This window comes from Taeniopygia guttata, chromosome 7, assembly GCF_048771995.1.
Source record: "Taeniopygia guttata chromosome 7, bTaeGut7.mat, whole genome shotgun sequence".
Taxonomy (NCBI): domain Eukaryota; kingdom Metazoa; phylum Chordata; class Aves; order Passeriformes; family Estrildidae; genus Taeniopygia; species Taeniopygia guttata.
The window spans coordinates 15,423,936-15,447,211 of NC_133032.1; the positions used below are offsets into that span (position 1 = coordinate 15,423,936).

General features: G+C 35.4%; 1 protein-coding gene across 2 annotated transcripts in view; it reads left to right on the forward strand.

Annotated features, from left to right (window-relative positions):
- Nucleotides 1-22,568, forward strand: part of UBR3 (ubiquitin protein ligase E3 component n-recognin 3) — a 103,272-nt gene extending 80,704 nt beyond the window's left edge. For both annotated transcript variants that reach the window (XM_030278420.4, XM_072932221.1), the window contains exons 33-40: nt 5,343-5,443; nt 11,628-11,752; nt 14,254-14,361; nt 14,871-14,981; nt 15,795-15,971; nt 17,613-17,822; nt 19,374-19,513; nt 20,133-22,568. In XM_030278420.4, the coding sequence (XP_030134280.1) occupies nt 5,343-5,443; nt 11,628-11,752; nt 14,254-14,361; nt 14,871-14,981; nt 15,795-15,971; nt 17,613-17,822; nt 19,374-19,513; nt 20,133-20,250 (1,090 nt within the window). In that variant the 3' untranslated portion in view covers nt 20,251-22,568. The remainder of the gene's footprint in view (nt 1-5,342; nt 5,444-11,627; nt 11,753-14,253; nt 14,362-14,870; nt 14,982-15,794; nt 15,972-17,612; nt 17,823-19,373; nt 19,514-20,132) is intronic.
- Nucleotides 22,569-23,276: the final 708 nt, after the last annotated feature.

Here is a 23,276-nt window from a genome sequence, read left to right on the forward strand (position 1 = left end):
GGGGTGCATGCTGGGAATGTATTTGAGCAGTTCTTGTGCTTTTGGCACTGGTTTTCAATATTTCATGGTAGACTTGATGATACTGGTTTGGCACAAAGTCCTAAATAGTTTGTAGGAAAGTACAACTGAAATAGCATCCATTTTGCCATGAAATAATGTACTGGTGAGAAGCACAGATGCTTTCAAGCTGGAACATTTTTGCTCACTCCTTGGAATGTTTTTCCTTCTTTACTCTGCAGGCACCAGGACACTATAAAGGAGGCAATTTGAGGACATATTTTTCATTTATAAATTGGAGCATAAAATTAGTATCTGTAATTATACTGCAGAAATTTGAAGTGGTAGTTTGACTTGAGGATGGCATTCGTAGGATTGGTGTGTATGGTCTGATTGCACACTTCTTAGAGTCACACAGCCTTTTGAGAGATACAGAATAGCAGATTTTTTCAGGTACAGGGAAGAGTGCTCAGAGCAATTAGAAGGTGACACACTGCTGAAAACTGAAAAAGTTTAAGAGGATGGTGGAGAAATAATCATTGCAGATTTTAGATGTGAATGGCATTCTGCTGCTTTGAAGTTAACCAAGTCATCTAAATCATCAGCCTGACCTGCCCATGAGACTTCAAGCAAAGACTTATAGGAAAAAAAAAAGTCAGTGAGAGAAAAAGTTCTGTATTTTTTGACTGTATTACTGTGATTCCAAACAATTTAACTTTAGGGAAGTCACAGAAGCAAAATAACTTCAAATTTGAGTTGAAAGCAGTTTTTCACAGAAGCTGGTTTAATCTTCACTTATTTAAAAGGATAATTTTCAAAATGGAAAGAAAAAAACCCCGCACACATGCAAAAATCTGTGAAATTCAAGTCCCCATTACATTGTATTCTCATTCTCATTTAATTATAGCTATTTTCTTTAAATATACATAAATATTTACAAATAGAAGTACCCAGATGTAGAACCCACAGTTTTTATCTTAGTTTTCTACAACTCAGCTGTCATTCTTCATAAATAATGCCTTAGATTTCCTGTGTCTGGGAGAACTGATCAAAGTAACTTTTATGGAGTCTCACAAAATTGCTTCACTGTACTTCCCAAAACCACCAGTTTTGTCCAGTGTTTTCTGCAATTGTATTTAGATCTCCTTGTAGCTGAAAATGGCAACTGAAAGGAAAGATAGGGAGAAGCTCAAGCAGCCACAGCAAGGTTAGGTAGAAATAAGGAAATCTTGAGCAAAAAGGGCCTAAATAATGTGAACTGTTTGAGAGGGGGGAAAAAGAAGAAGCTAAGTCTGGTGAACTGTGAATGGTTTAGTAGATTATTTCCCCTGTGCAGTTGCAAAATTCAATGTACGCTTGGTCCCACAGGCTGTACTTAAGGAAATTGTTCTTCTGGGGCAGATCTGGTTTCAATAGTGATCAAATAAACAATTATTGTGGTGCAAAGGGGGAATAATAGCTTCTGGCAGGGGGCAGGCAAGGAGCAGCTGGAGGCAATAATTACTAAACCTAGATGTAAATTTAATGGACTAGTCCAAATAGTCACAGTTTCAGGAACAACAAACATGAAATGAAAGGATATTTAAATGAAAGCTGAATTTTTTGTGTCTATTTTGATAGACAGAATATGTCAGCAAAGAATGGATTGATAAAACATTAAGGATCTTTGCAGTAGAAGCATTTGGAGGGAAGAACTGCATGATAAACTGAAATGCTGGGTTATTTTTTCTACAGTGTTTTGCTGATGTTTCATTCTAAGCTAGAGCACTTCAGAGGCTGTTTATGGTGTCATACTGGGGCAACAAACTGCAACTCAGGGATAAGCCTGAGCAGCTGTGTGCAGGAACCTCTTAAGTCACATCTCCATCACAGAAACTGTTGTGAAATGGGGAATAACGCCACAGTTTTTCTGAAGATACTCTGAGACAGAGAGAGCGGGATGGTGGGACAGCAGGGTTTAGTTAAGGTTTATGCGAGAGGCGGTCTGTACATACACGTGCTGCAGCAAGACTTATGTGCTCTATTCCATACAGCAGAAACCCTGCCTGAAACATCTGTCTCTCAGGACATATGTTACAGTACATAGGTTTTCACAGTAGTGCCAGGTTTTGCTCTTGGCTGTTTCTTCCTTCCCCTGCACTATAGATCACCATCTTCCTTGGCTGTGCTGATGTAACTTGGGCAGGCTGCATGAGCAAAGTCAAGCTATAAATCCACGTTTTAAAAAGCTTAAATTGAAAGAGTTTGGGAACGTGTGACAAGGGACTGCTGGGGGCACCCTAGTAAAAGAGAACAGGAGATGCCCAGTGTTAGTACTGTCATTGAATGTATAATGAGAAACTGACCTGCTGTAAAATTTGCTGTGACACAATAAAGAGAAAATATGAAATTGTTATTATGTCCTAAGGTGCAGCCAGAATAAATAGTAGAATTCTGCTTTCATGCAGTGAATATCAGAAGCTGTGTATTAGTTTGACCTCTCTGCCATCTGGGATTTGTGTGCTTTACTTCTTATCCTGCAAATTGTGAATAAAATATAAGTTTGCCCTAGCTGATGAAGCCTTAATTTAGGTATACCTATATCCCTGTGTCTCAAATTTTATGTGTCTGGCAGTTTAAAGAGCTGTGAAGCTCAGAACTTTTACTTTACTTACTGAATTTCTACCTTTATAATTAGTTGGAGTTTCGTCAACCAAAAACTTTGGTTGTCTCTGGTTGAGAGAAGAGGGAATGGGGAGCATAAATATAAGGAACCACCATAAGCAAAATGCTGCTTATTTCAAAGTACAACAGAATTTCCCATTTCTCTGTATTCATTCCCAAAGAAATGATTCCTGCGTAACAGCTCTCAGGAGGAGGATGCAGAATACTGAGGCAGAGTTTCTCAGCTGTCAGGTGATAGGCAGCCCTGGTTTTGGCACAGAGAGAGGTGCAGCCCAATTACCTTGGGCTGGAGGAGAGGTCATTTCCATAGAGAAGGCAGAGGTTTGCATTTTTCATTTTAAGACATGTTCATTTTGCACTGTGTAGTTTATTTTCACCATCAACTCCCTTTTAAAAATTGATTCAGCATACAACTGTTACACATTTGAATAATTTTGTATTACTTTAGTCCTATTTGTTGTTATAGTTGTTTTCTTTTTATTAAGTGCTTCTGTGGCACAAGTTTTTGTAGTCAGATTTATCAAGCTTGTGTATATGCTTTAGGGATTAACAGAATGACAATTTCCATAAAACACATTTCTAAACACATTCTGTAATTTGTTTCATTGGCATAATGAAGAAGTTTCTGAGGCTCTTAACAAATGACAGAGCAATTTTTAAGTGCTTCATGTGCTACAGTGCTTCATGTAAGCAAAAGCAGCTTATCTAAACCCCTGACATTTAATGTAGCTTTGCTTCTCAATTCTTATGAACTGAATAAATTAGAAAAGTAATTCAGTTGGTCCTGCATGTGCAAATGAGTTCATTTATGTGTGATGTTGATGCCAGTCAATTATGGTATTCTTAGTATTTTCATATATATGTATATATATATATATAGTAATTTTGACAGAACTGGTATTTGACCTAATTGTTACATGAATTTTAAACAATATTGGAAAGAAGTGTTTAGCTAAATGTGACCAGAGGAAGTCAGATTTTTTAATGTTATTCCAAATTAAAATTTTCCCAACTTTATATATAAATTAAAAATTAAAGATGAGAAGTAATTTAAGGGATGTCCATGGTTTTAAAGGCATTACACAATGAGGATTATTTTAAAATTCAGTGTTGTAGATCATAAAGTAGAACTAGATGTGGGTAGAAGTAGAATTAGAGAGACATACTGAGATGAGTATTTTCATGGCCTATATATGTATATATTTCTGTATATTACAGTTCTTTGAAACAATTTTATTAAATGATTGATTATAGCAAAAGGGTTATGGATGGTGTTTATTCTCTAGCTGTCTGGGTTCATTAATTCAGAAGGACCAGTTAGATCATGTTTTCTCTCCCTTCATTTTACAGGACCAGTCAGCCATGTGACCATGAGTGTTCTTTTTTAATCCTCCTCTTGTATGACTGCTTTCCTGTTTTAAAGTTCATATCACAGATGACTCCTGGAAGTGCCTTCTGTAGAGAGATGCCTGAGTTTTTAGGAAATCAGTATTTATGTAGTCTTTTTTCCAAAGCAGGATCATGTTTGTAGGCCTCAGAGATGGTAAACTGGTTGTATCCCCGAAGCTGTTAGAAGACACTAAAGATGCCATGCATGCATCCACATGCCGCCACATGTGGGCAGCCTTCTGCAGTGCATAGACTGCAGCAGCTCAGTCGGTTCCTTTGCAGCACTGGTGGCATTGGCAAAGGGCTGCTTTGCATGGGAGATGCAGGGTCAGTGAGACCAGGAGCTCAGTGTGGCTCCTGCAGCACAGATCAGCAGCACCTCTGCTTGCCAAGGGCAGTAAGAGCCCACCCAGCCCTTTGCACCTGTGCGTGTTGCAGAGGGGGAAGGCTCACGGGGAGGGTGTGTATCATATTTTATCTCAAGCTGCTCCTGCTTGAGATATCCAGCACGCCCCATATCAGTTAAAAGCGGGAAGAATGATTTTTTGCAATTTTTTTTTTTTTGCCTTTTGACTCAGCTATTGAACCTGAAAAATACTGTTGGTTGTAATTTTGTTGAATATTGCTACAGAAAGCTAGAAACTACCTCCTATCTGCAAGCATTTTTTGCTTTTTAGTACAGGAAAACAATATGTTGTTATGTCAGTAAATCTGGATAGTTGAAAAGTTTGTAGTATCACTGTGCTTATTTGCTTCCTTCTAGACATCCAGGGAGTTTAATAAAGACTGTGTCTAAGATTGCATAATCCCACCTGTCATGGCTGCTTGAGCCTTCATTTCTTTACCTGAAGGAAAGCAAGAGCTTTTCTAAGGTCTCTGTTTTCCAACAGGGGCATTCCCTGTAACATGAAATGTATTTTGAGGATTTTTTATTGTTACAGCCTGGTTACTTGTATCCATGCAAAATGCCATGCTTTGGAAACCAGTTCAACTGAGTATTCATTGACTCTCTACATAGATATTATGAGTTCAGGCAGTTTTGAATGTTTTAAAGCATTTCAACAGAATCAGGTACCCAAATGGTAATTTCCTCATGAGTTATTATATGAATAAAATTAAATTTTTGAATTGAGATCAATTTTTAAATTGAGATCAGTTAGCAAATTGTCAAGTAGTAGATTTCTGTAAGCTTGATTCAAATGTAATACTATTTAAAATAAATATAAAATAAAATAAAATAGGAAAATGGATTTATAGCATCAGAAGTGATTTTCTTTTGTTTTTATTTCCAGGCTGGTAAGTGAAGAACTGCCAGAAGTTCCCGTGCTTTACAGAGATGTCTCATCCCTTTTGCTTATCCAGATTTTAACCATGCCTCAGCCATTGCACAAAGGTATGTTACAGAAATATGAATATTTAAATTATTATGTAGATGACGCTGCTTTCATTATGGTTTGTAGGACGATCAATCATAGCTGATCTACTGTGTATTCTAAAATAATGTTTCTGCCTTATCTACAAAAGGTGGCATTGAACAGAAGTTTTTGTTCTGGGTTGGCAGGTTTATCTGTGTTCCCTGTCTTTTTACCTTATCAGTCAACTATTCATTGAAGATACGAGAGCTGAGCGGAACCTATTAAGTATTTCTACTGAAAGAAAAGTGTCCTTTGTTTGACCTTCATCTTTTGCTTAGAGGGACAGCTCAATACTTCAAGTTGAACTGAGTGCCTAAAGGCGAAAAATTAGAAAGATTGTAATTTAATTTGAATTTCAGAGCTTAAATTGCAGCAGTGTTATGTGAGAGTTCATATATAAAGATAATAAATTGCTGTAATGCAGCAATTTCAATAGAAACTGTATACAGTATAATTTTGAATAAATATTAAATAGATAGTAAAAAATTAAATCTTTTATTAATAAAATCAGAACTGTCTTAAAACCTAAATTTCTTTTTCTGTGTAAAAGGAACAGCTGAACCTGGTTCCTCTTGCTGATAGGTAATTTATGTTCCAGAATAGGAAGATACATTACATACATACATACAGAGACCCTCTGGTCTCTGGCTTGATTATTTGTAATTGTACCTTTATTTGAAAATGAGGACAGTAAAAGCAAGTATCACTTTACTCTTTCATTGACAATTAACAGAATATCTCCCATGGGATCTGTGTGGCAGTTTTGATATCTGCTGAATTTTGATAGTTTTTTAATAGGTGAATTCTGCTCTTGATGCTTACACCTTAGTAGAAACTGTTTCCCCATAAGAGGTATTCAGTCCTCAGTATTGAATGTTTAAATTCAGCTAAAGTTACTCTATATGTATCCGTTAACATTGTGGGTTTGTTTTTTCAATTCAATACACTTAAAATCATAGAACCATTTAGGTAGGAAAGGACCTTTAATATCATCAAATGAAATTGTTAAGTACATGCTTTTGTATAGGAAGACTATTGTCAGAAATGTACTTTTGTTTTTAAACTACAGTTCTACTTAAATTAACTCTATTGGAAGGACTTAATCAAACTAGTATAAAAACAGGAAATAAAAGTTTAATGAGACTAACATCTGAAATTCAGGGAAGGAAGTATTGAAGATAAAGTACAAACCAGTGATGTCTTTGTAGCCAATATCCAAGCACTGAATACCACCATTTAAGAAAGTATATTTTATTCTAGAAAAGACAACATTAAATTAATAGTAGGTCATTCTGTGGAGAATTCTGTGAAATGCCTCATATCAGCATGTGTTGTCTTTGCTCTTAGGTTTATTGTAGGTTGCAGTTGAGAGGGAAATGGCAATTGGCAGATAGAAAATAAATGTATCTATTTCAAATCTGTGAAGCATTAAATTGGAGATAAATTGCCATTTATCTTCCTAATTTTTGTTTCATCAAAATGGTTAGGCAGAACGAAAAGAAAGTCTTTCATAATTCTGTTTGGAGGTGTAGATTGGTTGTTCACAAAAGTAAATTATAAGGAATTTGTTTGGTACTTTTACAATGGGTGTGTAGGTCACAGAGTCAAATTCGATATTATTAATTCTTTGTAGAGGGCTGAGGTATAACTAAGGTAAAATGGGTTGTGAAGTTTCTCATGGTAAGCACAAGGTCAGTGATAGGGGTGAACAAAATCTCTGTTTGACCCTACTGCTTCCTGAATTGTCTGTGCTGCTTTGCCCTGTCCTGGGGTGCAGGAGCTGTGCACTTAGCTCTGCACCGGGATACACACAGGAGGCTGAGGCCTGTGCATGCTGACAGATATTTCCAGTATATTCCTTTAACAAAAGACTTAAGTAAGTTGCATTGTGTCCTTCATCAAATATGACATCTTTTTTCAAATTTGTAGTTAAAATCCTTTTTGTTTACACCATGTTTTTTTTTAAAATAGTGCTTTTTAAGGAGGACTCAAAATCTCATCTCTTGCCCTTCAGATGTCAATTGTATTAACTTCCCTATTAACTGTTAATTTTAAATTCAGACTGGGAATTGCATTAACTTCCCTATTAACTGCTGGATTGGTGTTGGTATTTTTTTCAATCTGACATAGATTAGAGCAATAAAAATGTCATTACTGTTCAGCCTCTTCATTCAGAAGAAAAAATTGATCTGAACCAATCAGAAAGAAAGAAGACTGCTACAGAAAAAATTTAATGGTGGAGGTCAGAGTATTTACAAGCATTAACCAATTTGCAGAGAAGGGAATGAGACTGTTATGTGTACCTCTGTGTAGTGTAGCAAGCAAAATAAACAGTGTGTTTAGGATACTAAAACCATTGGTGAAACTTCTTTTTTCTTTTGAGTTTCATACTAGGACATGGGCAGAACTTTTAAAGGCTTCAAATGTTTAGCATTTTGCATAGAAGCTTTCTGATTCAGTTCTGTGGCAGTTGTTGTACAGAGGATGGAGTGTTGTGAACTGGGACTCCATACAAAACAAAGATTTTGCTTCCAGTTCCTTTCTTACAGAAATTGCAAATGATGGTGTGTGTACAGAAATGGAGAGAGTGGCTTGGTGGTTATCAAAACCTAAATCTGTCTTTGTAAATTGAATTCAAATCCCCAACACCCCCTGCCCCACTCCCTACTCAGTCCTTTCTGCAGTTTTTGAATTGTTGGAGTCATTTCATTGAAATTGGACATCTTTCGTATTACCATCAATTGTAAAAAGTTTTATTTTCCCACCACCTGACTTGGGACTCCATGTACGGATTTCTAGAAATACAGAGTGTAGCTTCTAGTGATTTCAGTTTCTTTTTTTTTTCAGTTTCAGATTCTTTTTTTATTAAGTTTGAATGACATGCAACAAAAGTGCAGCAAGCAGCTTTCAGGCAAACACTAACACTTTTTTGAATTATTGGATAAGGCTCTTGACTAAATGTAGCATGGATGTAATCAGCTTGAATACTATCCAGTTTCAATGTGGAAGCTCAAATATTTATCTGTACCTTGGAACTTTAATACACCTTTCATGGGTTATCTGAAGTTCAATGCTGTCTCCCTTTGTTGTGAAGTTGTATTTTCAAAGAAGTGTTCAAGATTTTGATCAAGAAGAATATTAAAAAGTTATTTATGCAAAGATCTCCTGCTAAATTTAGTAAAAAACTTCCTATATCCTTAATTTTGCATCTGGTTCTCTTTGTGGATTCCTTCTGTCATAGGGTATATAATCTAATTTGATATTGAAATGAAAACATTTAAATTGTTGGTAATATGCTTATTCATCTGTGCATTTCTTGCACTAATGTTTAAATTAGAGTTCTGGAAGTGTTGCCTATTTAAACTTAGTTTTTAAGGATGTTGGTTGATGCATATAATGGGATGAAATGCTTTGAAATTATTTGGTTCCAAAAAGCTTTAAAAATAGGAATGTAAGAGAATTTCTCAGTATTAATAAAAAATAATTACAAAAGTTCTGGATCAGGCTGTTTTGATTAGATTGGCCTAGCCATAGTAATAATACTTTCAGACTGTCAGACTACCAGATATGGGGCAGGAGTCCTAAATGCATTTTAGTGCAGAACTTTGCTCAGTGGTTTATTTCACATACTTGCAAGCTTTAGAATTATTAAATTGAAAAGATCATGTAGCAAAAGCACAGCCTGCCTAAGGGGGCAGCAGGAAAACATCACACAGCCCCCATAAGCACACTGCAGGAAGTCAAATAAAGTTGCTCTTTGCAGCAGACAAGAATGCAGCAGCTCTAGCATTACGGGTACCTACAGCTGTCAAAATATATGGCATTTAAAGAGGTAACATAGTAATGAAGTGATAATTGATGTAGTGACTGATGTTTCAGTATATTTCCCATGGGATGTTTCTATGACTATAAAAAAGCCTTGTTGCTCATTACACAACATGTGGCCTCTGAGCTGCTCCTGAGATATTTTCCAAAGAGGGGGAGGGGGCAGGGGAAATACGAAGTTTGTGCAGAATTCAGGACTTCTCAAGGGTGATCCAGATGTGGGAGTGTGCAGTTTTTGTCCAATTCTGGATTCTCCAAAAATGTAATTCATGGTAATTTATGAGTCACATACATGTAAGTAAGTACAAGATAATTCATTTAATTGAAACATAATATGGGATAGACATATTTCTGGTTAATTGAACAATTAATATTAAGGAGGGGGAAAATCTGACTTAAAACAATTAGTACTAAGGGGGGAAAAATACAATTAGTATTAAGGGGTAGGGGAAAATCTGACTTTTGCTAAATAGAATTACTCTTTGTCCATGACAAAGAGTAATTCTATTTAGCAAAAATCTGATTTTTTAAAATGTGCAATTGATGCACTGCAATCACCTGAGCAGAGCTACAAGATGTAGTATGCTGTGGCTGTGGCAGGCTGGTGCCTGTTGACAGCAGTCTGCCTTTGCTGCTCTGCATGCAGGGGATTTGTTCATGCTTTCAGTGTGAAATTGATTTGGATTGCTTGTATCTGCTGCGGAGGGGTTAGAACTCAGTACCTGAGTTCTAACTCTTAACAAATTCTTAACTCAGGCCAAAGAGGCAATTTTTACAGTTCTCTGAATGTGTGTGGTTTCATCTTGGAGATTTCCATCCCCGAAAATTTCCTGCAAGCTTGCCTGCTTTTATTCCTCAGGGGTAGAATTGCTAAGAAAATGGAGGTTTTAGCAGAGATAAAAAATACAGCTTCAAGATCTAGTGGGATCTGGTTAAATCCTCCTCTTGGGGACATGTGCAGAGGAAGTGTCAATATAATGCTGCCTGCTCTAGAAAGGAGGATGAGGTATAGGACAATTCATCGTCATGTTTAACAGAAGCTCCATAAGAAGATAAACAGAAAAGTTAATTTTAATTGTGTAATAAGAAATGATCTTTTAGCTTCTTAAACAGTGCTTATACTCAGAGACATTAAAATGTTTCAAAATCCACATCTGCATTGATTTGTGAACATTTGTTACAAATACACACAATTGCTATTGCACAAATTTAATTATGTACTGAAGTCTTACCTGTGTATATTTTATAATTTAGTAATGGGTTTTGATATTAGATGCAGGAAAGGAGAAGCAAGGTGTTTCATTTTCCTGGCCTCCTCATTTTCACATATGAAACTCGTTTAAATCCTTTGGGAAGAAAGAATGAATTTAACCCAGTTTTTGTGAGGTGCTTATGTAAATTGTTTTGCTTGACTTCAAAGCCTGAGAGGACTTCTTAAACCCCTCATTTTTGTCTACATTTTTTTAGATATATATTACTTATGTTTATGCTTAAGGAGTGGTGTAAGTGATGATAGAAACATCTTTGATCTGACTAGATTTAAAAAGAAAGTAGATAATTTGGGACTGGGAATAGAGCCTAAAGTAAAAAGATAAAAAAGGAGTGCTTCATTTCAGTTAATTATCTTATTTTTTTTTTTCTGTTTCCATTTTAGGAAGTCTTATTTTGCTTCTGTTGCTAGCGTCCCCCAAAAAAATTTAAAACCTTTCTCATGCAGCCTAGCTGTAGGAAATAATAGTCCTCTAAATATAAAAAAAAAATCATCAAGATCTTTGAAAATACAGTAAATGCCAGTCTGCCTTCCGTCTTCCTTCTGTATTCTTGTGAGGTACTCACTTCAGTGTTTTGCAGCAAGTGTTTTATGGTGGGATCCATATCTGGAAGTGAAGGGTTAGAAACTGATAAGCTAGATATTCTTGTGGTGATTTTTTAAAAATTTAATTCTTCCAATATTTGTATGTGTCACCCTGGATTGGAGCCAGCAGAAGAGATGGTAGGAAATGCATTTGCTTACATCTACATTAACCAGTAGCTTAACTTATGTAACCCTTGGACAAAATATAATCTTTTATTATCACCAGGCCACTAGGATGAAGTCATTGCTAACCAGGATTAAGATGAAAATAAGGAGCAGTGGAAAATTACTTGCCCTGTACTTGTTCTGTTCACTGTGGCTGTCAAGTCATTTCTGAAAGCCAGTAAATATATGTTGTTTTGTATGTTTTGAGGGGCTGTTCTTTGTATAGCAGAATTATCATTTCCATAACTAGAGACTCTGTAATCATTATATTTGCTAAAAACATTAAATGTTTAAAAATTACTTTCTTTGTTTTACAGAACACTTCACTTGCATTATAAAAGTGCTGTTCACTTTATTGTATACTCAAGCCTTGGCAGCACTTTCTGTTAAATGCAGTGCTGAAGATAGGATGGCATGGAAAGAGTCAGGAGCTCTCAAAAAGGTTGGTTAGTTTATGAAAACATTTATGAAATTCTGCTTAAGTATTTCTAGTATGAATGTAACAGATACTTCTGCTTTGCATGTAATAATCTGTTTCTGCTTCAAAATCCAGTTATTTGTTTCTGTATGTGCAATTTCTGCAGGTTTGTATACATGATGAGACTTTAAAGTTTCACAGGCTGTATCTTTATCGTTTCAGTCTCTACTTTGTTGCAGTGATTGTAATCAGTAAATGCAGCTTTTCTTCCTGTGAAATTGAAGTCTTGCTATATAAACCATGGGCATTGATCTGATGCATTTCTCTACAGAAAAAGCAGGCAGCCTTGTTGGAGAAAAAGCCCTCTTGACTTTTCCAACTTGCTTGTGCTATTTGTGGCTAGCTATATAAATTTCTCTCACTATGTGGTCGAGAGTGCTCATGTGATGAAGAGACAGAGGAGGAGATTTGACACTATTGTTTCCTTGACTTTTGGTAGTATTTACAAGTAAAGTGACAATGCATCTTTCTATTTCAGTTCACCTGATTGAAAGCCGGTTGCCACCAAAGACAAAGTTCTCTGCACTAGCACCAGCATTCATTTAATCTTTCAGTTAACTTTTTGCTCCACAGATTGCTTTTCCCAGAAGGTCAGAAGAATGCCAATGTCAGACCAAAGGAAAGGATACAAGTGTTGGAACCAGGAGAAGAAATGGGTATTACCCCTTTATACAACAGCTGGGCCTTAGATGTAAAATAAAACAAAGACTGAGAAGCATGGCCTGTCTGTTCACATGTAACTTAAATTTGTCATACTATTCAGTCAGAATTCCAATGTCTTAAGGACAAATTATCTACTGGCCTGCTACTATGAGAATTTTTTTTACATTGGGATCACTGGACAGTACTTCATTTTTTTAGGTCCCTATCCAGACCTTCTTTCAGTATAATGTCATTTTCTTAGAAATACAATGACATTTGCTTGATGTTGTTGCTAGTTATCAGGTTTTTTTCATTGTTTCCTTAAGTGATTCTCGGAAGATACACAATTTTGCAGTTTAAAGCACTCAGGATTGGCCAATGGTAATCACACACTCCCTGTTACTCTCTCCCACCCTTTCTCCTTCTCTTCCTGAGCGTATCCCTCATCCTCATGCATCACAAGGGAAGCTGGTTTTTAATTTAGAAACCCAAGTTCTTTCTTTAAAGTCTCTTTAAGCCCCAGTGGTTAAAAACATATGGTTCGGCTTGGCTTTTTCTTCTCTGCTAGTAAGATTGACATTTTAATCCTGGGATGACTACACAGATGACACCTCACTTAACTTTTGTCTATGGATAATGCCAAGTGAATCTATTGCAGTTTGGTATTCCAGACATTAAACAAGGGCTGAAAACTTCGCCCTATATTTATGTAAAATGATCAAACAACATGAAGAGTTTAATTTCCCAGCAGGGCTGAGAAGTGGATATTGTACTTTTGAAACCCAAATTCACCCTTATTATCTTTGCAAGGTGTGTTATGGTGTCATAGGAAGCACACAGTAAATGGCTGTGGAGTAAACTTCCAGGAATAATATAGAAAGAAGGTTTGTCTTAGCTGCTGAATTAAGTGTGTGTTGCCTTCTGGTTCTTTGACTACAAGCATAAACAGTAAGTGTATGGTCCCAGTATGAAAGGTGAAGACCCCATCTAAAATGGAGAATGAAAGTTGATGTCAAAATGCACTAAAGAAACCAAGTGGTGAATTATATACATAAGTATGTACTGAAGTATTTGGTTTCTTTAAAGAATCACAGTAATGTTCCACTCCCTTGTTTGTTGTGTTGATAATATACTAACAGAACTCCAAATTCATATCCAGTCATCTTTTTCCAAGTAGAATTCATTCTGACTTGGAAAAATACTTATGAGAATACTGCCTTTTATTTCTTAAGGCTTTCTGTGTTGCCTTTCAAATGTAATTGCTATGGCAAAAGCTAAGTGGCTATTTATTCTTTACACTAAATATATTTTCCATCTGTAGTAGACATTGTTCATTCCAAATGCAACTTTGTACTTTCTGATAGATTCATTTTAACTTAAAATATGTAGCAAGTGTTTTGTCATTTATTCTCGTTGGTATGTTTTCAAAAATTACTTTTTTAAAAAAAGATTTTGTATTAGAATCAAAATTCTGTCAGAACAAGATGTATCTGTGAAGTGATTCTTTCTAGTTTTAAAGTAAACATTTATATACTCACAGAGAAAATGTGAAATGTAAATGTTACACAACAGCTTTCATAAAGCACTCTGTTTAGAACATAAGTAATTCAAGTAGCAATTCGCATTTCACTCTTGAGGTAAATGCAGTCCCTTTCTGAAAAATTATATAGTTGCTCTTAATTTTTTAAGTATTGTGTATCTTTGTAGGTCAATAGTCACGTGTTGATGAAAAGGAAATATTCTTCATTGCTGTTGCTATTACAGAAACACTTGCTTCTTTTTATAATCAGTTCTTTTTGGATTTCCTTTCTTCTCATTTGCAGAATACATCCAGTGGAGAAAAGTCTTGGGAAGTGTTGCTGGGTCACGTGATTAGTGAACTGTCTAAGGGGAAGATATATGAAGAAGAAGAGACTGAAGAACTAGCAGTGGTACTGGCAAATTTCTGGAAAATTCATCCACAACATCCCCTTGAAGTGTTTTTGCCTCGTTGTTATAATGATTTTTCTCTGATCTTGCTAAAGACTTGCAGTACAGCTCTTTATTTTCTAGATCAAAGCGTATCCCTTTGGGACAGTTTGCTTCTGCAAATACCTCTGTCGCTTTTAATAATATCAGATGTGGTCAGTGCCACATTGAGAAAAGTTATTGACAAATACTTCTTATAATTGCATAATATATATGGGTTTTAATCATAAGTATGAAAGACCTTTCAGAAACTTGAAAAAGTGAATATTTAAGTAGAAAATCCATTTGTCAAGGGGGAAGAAAACCTACAGAGGTATTTCAGATTATTAGTGAAATGCTGGCCTTTGGAATGTATGTTTGATGCAGTCATTTATATAATATGCTTAAAAAAATACTCGGTTCATATTGGACTTTCCCTGCTACGGGATAATTTACCTGGGACAGAATTCAGTAATAGCTTCCTCCTGTCTAGGTAAATCCGGATTCTGTAGAGTGCTATCTGCAGCAGTTCTGCCTGCCTTTCCTCAGGATCACAAGCCTTCTTCAACACCATCTCTTTGGAGGGGATTTGCCTAGTTGTCAGGTACAGAATGAGAAGGGCACACTCAAATGTTTCCATATAAAAGCTAGAGATCAAAAACTAGAACTTTAAGGTTGTCTTTTTCATGGTATACATTTTCTATCCTAGGATTTCTTTTCAATCATATAGCACTGCAGTTTTCAAAATATGGTATTATATTCTTAAAATTCAGCAAAGTCATGCTTATTTAATTAGGTCATAGGTAAATGTCTCGTAAAATACCAACATACTTTTAAAACTTGTTCAGCATTTGCAGAGATGGTGTAATTCCACATACAATGGAATTCAGTACTGATTTTCTTAATGCCTATGAATACTTCAATCTCATAGACATTGCATCAGCAGACAATTATGTTAAAGTTCTATGACTAATTAAAGTAGAGTTTAATTCAGGTCAGTTCCCTCTTTTCCTTGCCTCAACATCATCTCCTTTTTAAAACAGCTGTTAGCTAGTTTGGGATGCTAAACAGAAAACAACTTATTGTGGAGTTTGGGGCTTTCTTGTTTTGTTTCTGTTTTTCCGGATTTGTGGTTTTTGTGGGGGAGTTGTGTTTTGTCTGTGGGGTTTGCTTTGGGTGGAGGTTTTAAATTTGGTTGGTTGGTTGGTTTTGGAGTTTTTTTCTGACAATTTTTTTGTTTCAAGAGTCCAGTTTGAAGTTACCTGGTGAAATTGAACCTTCCTGTGTCACTAAGCATGACGATTTGCATCTTAATACTAGAATACTTTTTTATTGAAATACATCTATTTTTTATAAACTACTTAAAAATTAAGGGTCTAGGTATTAATTTAAACCTCTCTGATTTCATGACTAAAAGGAAGATGAAGAATTCACCGTTCTTGCAAGCTGCCTGGGTCTATTACCATCCTTTCAGTCAGCTCATCAGTTCACCAGTGCCTCTTGTCTTGATTGGCCAGTGCCAGCATTTGACATGATATCACAGTGGTGCTCAGAACTGGCTTCATTTGCAAGTAGACATCCAGATCAAGTAAAGGTATGTAGCAATATTATTTTTTCCAAAATATTCATTATATGGAAGCAGCTATTTATTGCTTGATTCATTATGTGCATATACTGTTGCTTTGGCTAAGAATCAGAAAATGTAGCTTGTATATGAGAGAGAAATTGTAATGGGAAATATTAGTAGGTGGATGTGGGTTGAATTGGCTAAAAACAGGAATAAGAAGACCTGTGTGATTTTTATAACTGCTGGAGACAAAATATAGAAACACCATCCTTAGGTGATGCTAAGTGTGCACCTATCTTCTGCCCCTGCAGCCAATAAAGGGTAATAGAAACTTGAAGAAAAATAGGTATCAGAACTTTTCCTTGAGTGTTTTAATTTACTGTAAAACATTACATCTTCAGTTGCAAAACTGAAAAAGATGAAAATGTTAAAATCTGTTTAATAGTTACTGATGAAAGATGGTACCTTTTTTTCTGAAGGTTAAAGAAATAATACCAAGACTTGAGTTAGTGCAACTGAAATAATCAGTTGTGAAATGGAGATGTTTCAACATGAGTGCATTGTTTTGATGACAAAGCTGCATCTCAAATTCAAGTCCCCCTTTTCTGCAAAACAAGTTCCCCTCTTCTAAATCTGTGGTGTCAGGGGAAAGCCAGATGCATTCCTCACTCTGCAACAGGATTGTTCCTGTGAAATTTGAATAGCCATATTAATCTCAAAATAGAGTTCCTGATAATCTGTTAGACATTATAGATTGCAGTGAAATTGATAGCATTCTTCCCATGATTGGAAAGTAACCAGGTACAACTGCAGTATTTCTTTCTCTTCTTTTTTTTTTTCTTTTTTGCAATTTAGGTTTCAAGGTCATGCACTCGTAAAAAAATTTTTGGACCTTGCAAAAAAGATTCCATCTGACAACTGTTCCCATCAGTTATAAACACAGAAAAAAATTGCTATGTTGAAGGAAAACGTGTTTCTCTTTAACCCCCACCCCCCAACCGCCAACCAAGAAAAAACCCAACATAAAATTGGACAGTGATTTTATGAGCAAATGAGAAGAGTTAGGCTTTTCAAAGTAGTATTTAAGACAGGTAGTGCCTGTCTTATCAAAAATTGTGAGTTCTGGTAACTTCTTAATGGCGTGTGTCCAGTACAGTTTTGAAAAATGGGCAGATATCTTCAAATATCATTTACAGAGATTAACTACAGTTCTGTTTTTGAAAATTTGAGTCTAAATTTTAGCTGGGAGACAGCTTTCATAGTCAGTGCCAGAGTTTGGGAGTAACACCTTGATACTGCCAAGCAAACTTAGTGCAGGGATTGAGAGTCTTTCCTGTAGGTGACTCTTAATCCTCTTGTTTTAGCTGTGAAGGTTTTTGCACTTAAAATATGTCACATTTAGAAAACATCCTGGGGAAAAGGCTAGTGCCATTTTGTACCTGTTACAAAGAATGAAACATGAGTGCATGTGGGTAGGGTAATCAGTCAGGAGCAGGTGACTATTACAAGGTGATATTTGACTTCTAAATCTATGAAATGCAAAAGAAATGAGCTATTTTTAAACTGCATGTTTCTTTTATTTGGTATTCTCTGTTTTTTTTTTTTTTAGAAAAGATGAATGTTTTAAAAAATTGTCTGAACTGATACATATTCTTCCCTTATTTGTAGGCTTTGCTTATCCAGGAACCTAAGTGGGACTTGCCACGCCTCCTTCAGTTGCCTGAGAATTACAATACCATTTTTCAGTATTATCACAGAAAAACTTGTTCTGTTTGTACCAAGGTTCCTAAAGATCCTGCTGTTTGTTTAGTTTGTGGTACTTTTGTATGCTTGAAAGGACTATGCTGTAAACAACAGAGCTACTGTGAATGCGTACTGGTAAGAGAGAGTTAATTCAAATTCTGTAATTGATTCTCACACTCACTGATATTTTTTTGCTTAGTTTTGATGGTTTTCTTTTCAAAATGTGTTTATGTAATCTTAGAGTAGTTTGAGACCCTTCAAGGAAGGGTCATCTAGTCTAACTCCCAGTTGTAGAGTTTAGTGCTTATTTCTGAGGGATACACCTAGATTAGATTCTGGAGGGCAATTTAATTGCATAGCAACCTATTTCTCCTTTTTGTGAAAGTCCTACAAAGCCACTGTGTGTAATGTTGACACGTGGTTTTCATTCACAGCCAGTTGAAATTTTTTACACTCAGGTTGTTCATATATTATTTTAATTTTCCTCTGGTTTGTTTCCTCTGGTTTGTTTCCTCGCTTTCCAAGTACCTAAAAAACCAGTCTGTTGTTGATTTGAGTATTTTCTGATACCCAACCACCTACTAGAGATCTACAGACTGTAACTATGTAGGTGCTGATTTAAGGTCTTTGACTTTTGCAGTAGCAAAGTTTTCTAGTTGGCATATAAGGAGCCTGAGTTGGATGACATCTATTATTGTTTTTCAGACTGTAATAAAGGTTTGCTTTGATAGGTTTTCTCTTTACTTCCATTGAACAGTTAGGGGAAGACTGGAACTACATGGACTTGACAAAACTGTGAGAGCAGTTTGTTAGAGAGATATTTACAAATAGGGCATAAAATGTCAGAGGGATTTTGGACTGTTTTGAAATTGTTTGAACTCACCTTTCTCTCTCATTATGTTAATATGATGGAAGAATAAAGGGTGGGCAAAATTTACAGTAGAATTTATAGTTACATTTAAGGTTTCAAGCTTCATGAAAACACAATTTTATTTAAAAAGGAATTAAAAATTCATATAGTTAATTCTTGTTGTAGTTCATGGGATTATAGCTTTTAGTTGTAATTAAACTATATAGGAAGGGTGCATTTTTAATTGCTAAAATGAATTGATGAATATATATTGTGGTAGTCATAGAGATAAATGACATAGTCAACAAAACAAGAATTGCTAAAAGAAAAATTTTATTAGATTTGTGTTAGTCTGTTAGAGCCATAGACTAGATCTGTGAGCATGGATTGAGAAAGCAAATGTTTAACAATATAGACTGTTGTAAAAGAGGTAATACTAAGTTTTTCTAAATACTTTCTCCTGTTTTTGCCATCTGTGGAAAATATTTGCTAATCCTCTACAGTTTGCTGTACAACAACAAATTCAAAATATTGTACATAATATTTTTGCTTATTTTTTTGTAATTCAGTTTTTTACATGGTAACAAATATCTTCCCTTGCTGCGCAGGGAAACATTTTTATATGCAGGTGGTGTTATGGCAGCACAAGACACTGAATTCTAGTTTGGGTGGAAAATTTTGGGGCAGGCTATCCTTTGGCAAACTCTTACTCAATAATGTCTGCATGGTATTTGAAGGAAAACAAAGTATATTTTTAAAAATTTCTTCTGTTATGAAGTTGGCAGATATTAACAGAATCTTTGCACTCTTGCCTTTCTACACCCATAACACTACAGCATTCTCAAAACTGTGGAGCTGGGACAGGAATATTCCTTTTGATTAACGCATCTGTAATCATCATCATACGAGGCCATCGTTTCTGCCTTTGGGGTTCTGTTTATCTCGACGCACATGGTGAAGAAGACAGAGATCTCAGGTAATGTTTTCATTACAGCTGTGTTTCATTGTTGGTGCCTCTTTGTAGATCAACTTTGTCTTGTAACATGCAATAACTGATAATAATAGATCTCAACCTTCCTTGTGTGGAAAAATGGAACAAGTACTTATACTTTTTCTACACATTTTTTATGACTTTTATTGGCTTGGGTTTTTGGGGATATTTTGGCCCAGAGGTGGTGTAGTCATGATCATTGGAGTTATACCAGGAGCCCAGCAGACAGATTTCTATGTTGCCATTCCCAACTATGGTTAATTCTGTGTTATGCTGGGAAACACTTATCTCCCAATGTTGTTGTATGGCCTTTTATCCAACAAGACAGTTGGATTTCGGTGTAGGGATGGAGCATGACTTCCAAGCTACACATGACTGAGAAAACAAGTGATTGTTTCTGGATTCTGCTATCCAATGTAAGGAAGGGAAGTCCCGGCAGTTACACTACCAGAAGCAAACATGAAAACCCCATACTAATAAAAATGCATGTTTACCCTGCAAAAAAGTTGTATGAGTATTGTGTTGATTATGTAATGAAGCATCTTTCCATTTACTTGGCATATTAACCATTTGTTTTCTTCTTCCCTTTTTTTTTCCTCCACAGACGTGGTAAACCCCTGTACATATGCAAGGAAAGATACAAAGTGCTTGAACAGCAGTGGGTGTCTCATACTTTTGATCATATCAATAAAAGATGGGGGCCACATTATAATGGCTTGTAAATCATCGCCATCATCATTTGCCCACCATATAACTGCTGTTACCATGAATGAATGCATTTTGACTGACATAGCTTTAACTGAATGGGAGTTTCGCTCCTTGGCTCGAGGTGGAAGTGGGTATGGGCATAAAAGGGAAATGGAACTTTGTCAACATGTGAAATCTGTGCAAAATGAGCTGTTATTGCTACAAAAGAATGATACAATAATTGAAATTAAATCCTCAAAATGGTGTGAGCAATCTTATTGCACTCAGTAGTCTATTTTTCTTGTGTTATTTAAAGTCCATTATTGTTAAGAAGCACAAATTTACTTGGAGTTGTTTAGAAGCTCCAGGGGTAGCTCTCTGGGTTTTACTTTTCTTTGCATGGAGTTGAGTTTTTAGCAATTTTTGCTGAAACGGTGTATATGTCTATTACATCTATTAAATATGTTGGATAAAATTTCTTTGCCTTTTTTGTGTTGGCTTGAGGTTTTGACTTGATAGGCATTTGTAATTAGGTCTGTAAAACAACTATGAGACTGCATGGTACTAATTCTTCTGGAAGGTGAATTTTAAAGAGTATTTCACTTATAGAGGTCTATTGAAATATTTCAGGCATTACTGAAAACTTACACATTCTCAGGAACTTCATTTTTTTTTCTCCATAAGTAAATGAAATACCTGTAAATTAGGTATCTTACTGCTCTTCATGTAATCCAGAACACACATTCTGTTTTCATTTTTTTTCCAGGAAGGAGCTTTTCCTTTTTTTCATATCATTTGAATAAATTGTTAATGATAATATACAGAAATTGCTGTATATAGGGAATTTGTATGGTGCCCAACATAGCAGATCCCAGTTACAAGAATAACAACCATAAGCCTGCCTAAACATTCCAAACCAGATGTATGTTTCAGAATGATTGCATTAGGAATGTGCAGGCTATTCTAGAAATAAAACATAATTTTGTATCTTTACTGCCATTTCAGGAGGTTCCTCAATATTGTATTTGTTTAAAGTAATCACTGTTCTTTCTGCTTAGTTTCCTAAAAAGGAAAAATAAAAAAAAAAAAAAAAGAAAATTCAACAGACGTAGCCAAGATGAGCTACCAGTGCATGTGCAGCCTCACTGGATGAATGCCAGAACAGTTTATGCTTAGAGGACTAAAACATTATTGAGAAGAGGCATAACTGGGCTAAAACCCATAGCGTAAGTAGGTAGGAAAGATTATAGTCAAAATACTAGTATGTAATATATTGCTACTGTTGTTTTTCACAAGTCTTGGACATTTGTGGGCTATTTCATACAGTACTACCAAGCAGTTCCTGGTAGTTTTGACTCCCACAGCTTGCGTGTAAAATAAACTTTGTATGTGTAAAATAAAAACATCTTATGATAAAGCCACATATACAAAGAAAACAATTCCCCAGTGGAAATCATTATCTAGTGAAAAGTGTATAGGGGAAATAAAATGACTGTATAGCAATCAAGAACACACTGAAGGAAAAGGATGAGTTTTTCTGGATACCTGCAATTTGAAAAACCCTACAATAAAGGATACTGTTTTTTATACATACATATAAATATATATATATATTTCAAAAGTATTACAGTACTTCCTATAAGATTAGAATTACTCTGTTTCACTGACTAAATGGCTGTGTCTTTTCCAAAATATTACTTTTTTGATACTGTATTATAAGTTCTGCCTGTGATATTTTTGCATTGCTCATTAAGAATATCAGGCCATTTTGTAAGTGTGGTTAAAGAGCAAAAAGATTCTGTACATTGCCAGCATAACATTATTACAGGGCTCATGAACTTGAGTGATCTGTAGTTTGAAGCTCCAATGCTTTATTTACGAGAGATAGTGTGTCCAGAATTTGATTTCTGTGTTTTATTTAAAACAGAATGTTCTCTGATTGTGCATATGGATGTGAAGTAAAACTATTAGCCTTAACTTCAACATTTGAGTATTTCATAGTGGTTATTATAGTACTGGTGAATTAGTCACCAGTCCATTTAAAAATAACAAAAAATTTCTTGGTTGAAAAATTGTACTTGAATATCCTTGCATGCTGCTAAACAAGGATTTTTATTTCCCCCATAACTTTTTAAATCCTACTTTATTAAGCTAACCTTGAAAAATAACAGGTCCAAACTAGAGTGGTGTGTGTGTCTCAAATGTTCTGGTGTGATATCCTGTATGAATGATCATTTAAATACAGTACATTACTGTAGACTCTAAATCAATCTTTATAACACATCAGAAGAGTACAAAACTAGGAATACAATAATTGGCATTGTAAGATATGTTAATAAAAGTCTACTGTCAATCTGTGTGTTCATGAAATTTTTTCTCTCTGCCCCAGTAATCCAGAATGACACTGAATTCCACCCAATAGCCAGGCAGTTATTTAAATGTTAAAACCTTATGCATGCAAAGTATTTTGCATAGAGAGTAAACTGATATGTATTTTAATTTGTTGCTTACAGTCATGTATTCTGCAATAGTAATTTGGATTATTTTACTCATAACTATAGCACTTAAAGTAGTGCTTAAGTGTATTCCCACTATTCCAGCATTGCTGCTGCAAACTTCTAAAGTTAAATTGCTGAGTTGAGAAACTACTTTTGGGAAAAATGCTTGATCTTTTCTGTCAAGTCTTATTCTGGAATAACTATTACTTCAATTTGATGAATGTAATATTTATGTCTTAGGTTTTTTCTTTTCTTTTGACCTTTGAGAGATTTGGTGGAACAGGCTTCTTTTGGCCTTGACCTTTCAGTGGTGACCTGCATTTTTTTATGAATATTTTCATCACGTCTGCAATGGAATCTTCTATAACTTGCAGTATTTCACAATCAAATTACATTTTTCTTTTAAAAATAGGATCTTTTCGTACAGTATCTGACAAATGTTATTCCTTACTTCAGAATCACATGAGATCAGTTCACATTGTGTACATAGCTGCCAGAGGAGACTTGAGTTTTGTGGTGATCTTGGTATGATTTCTATCTAATTTTTATCTAACCCAGATTCT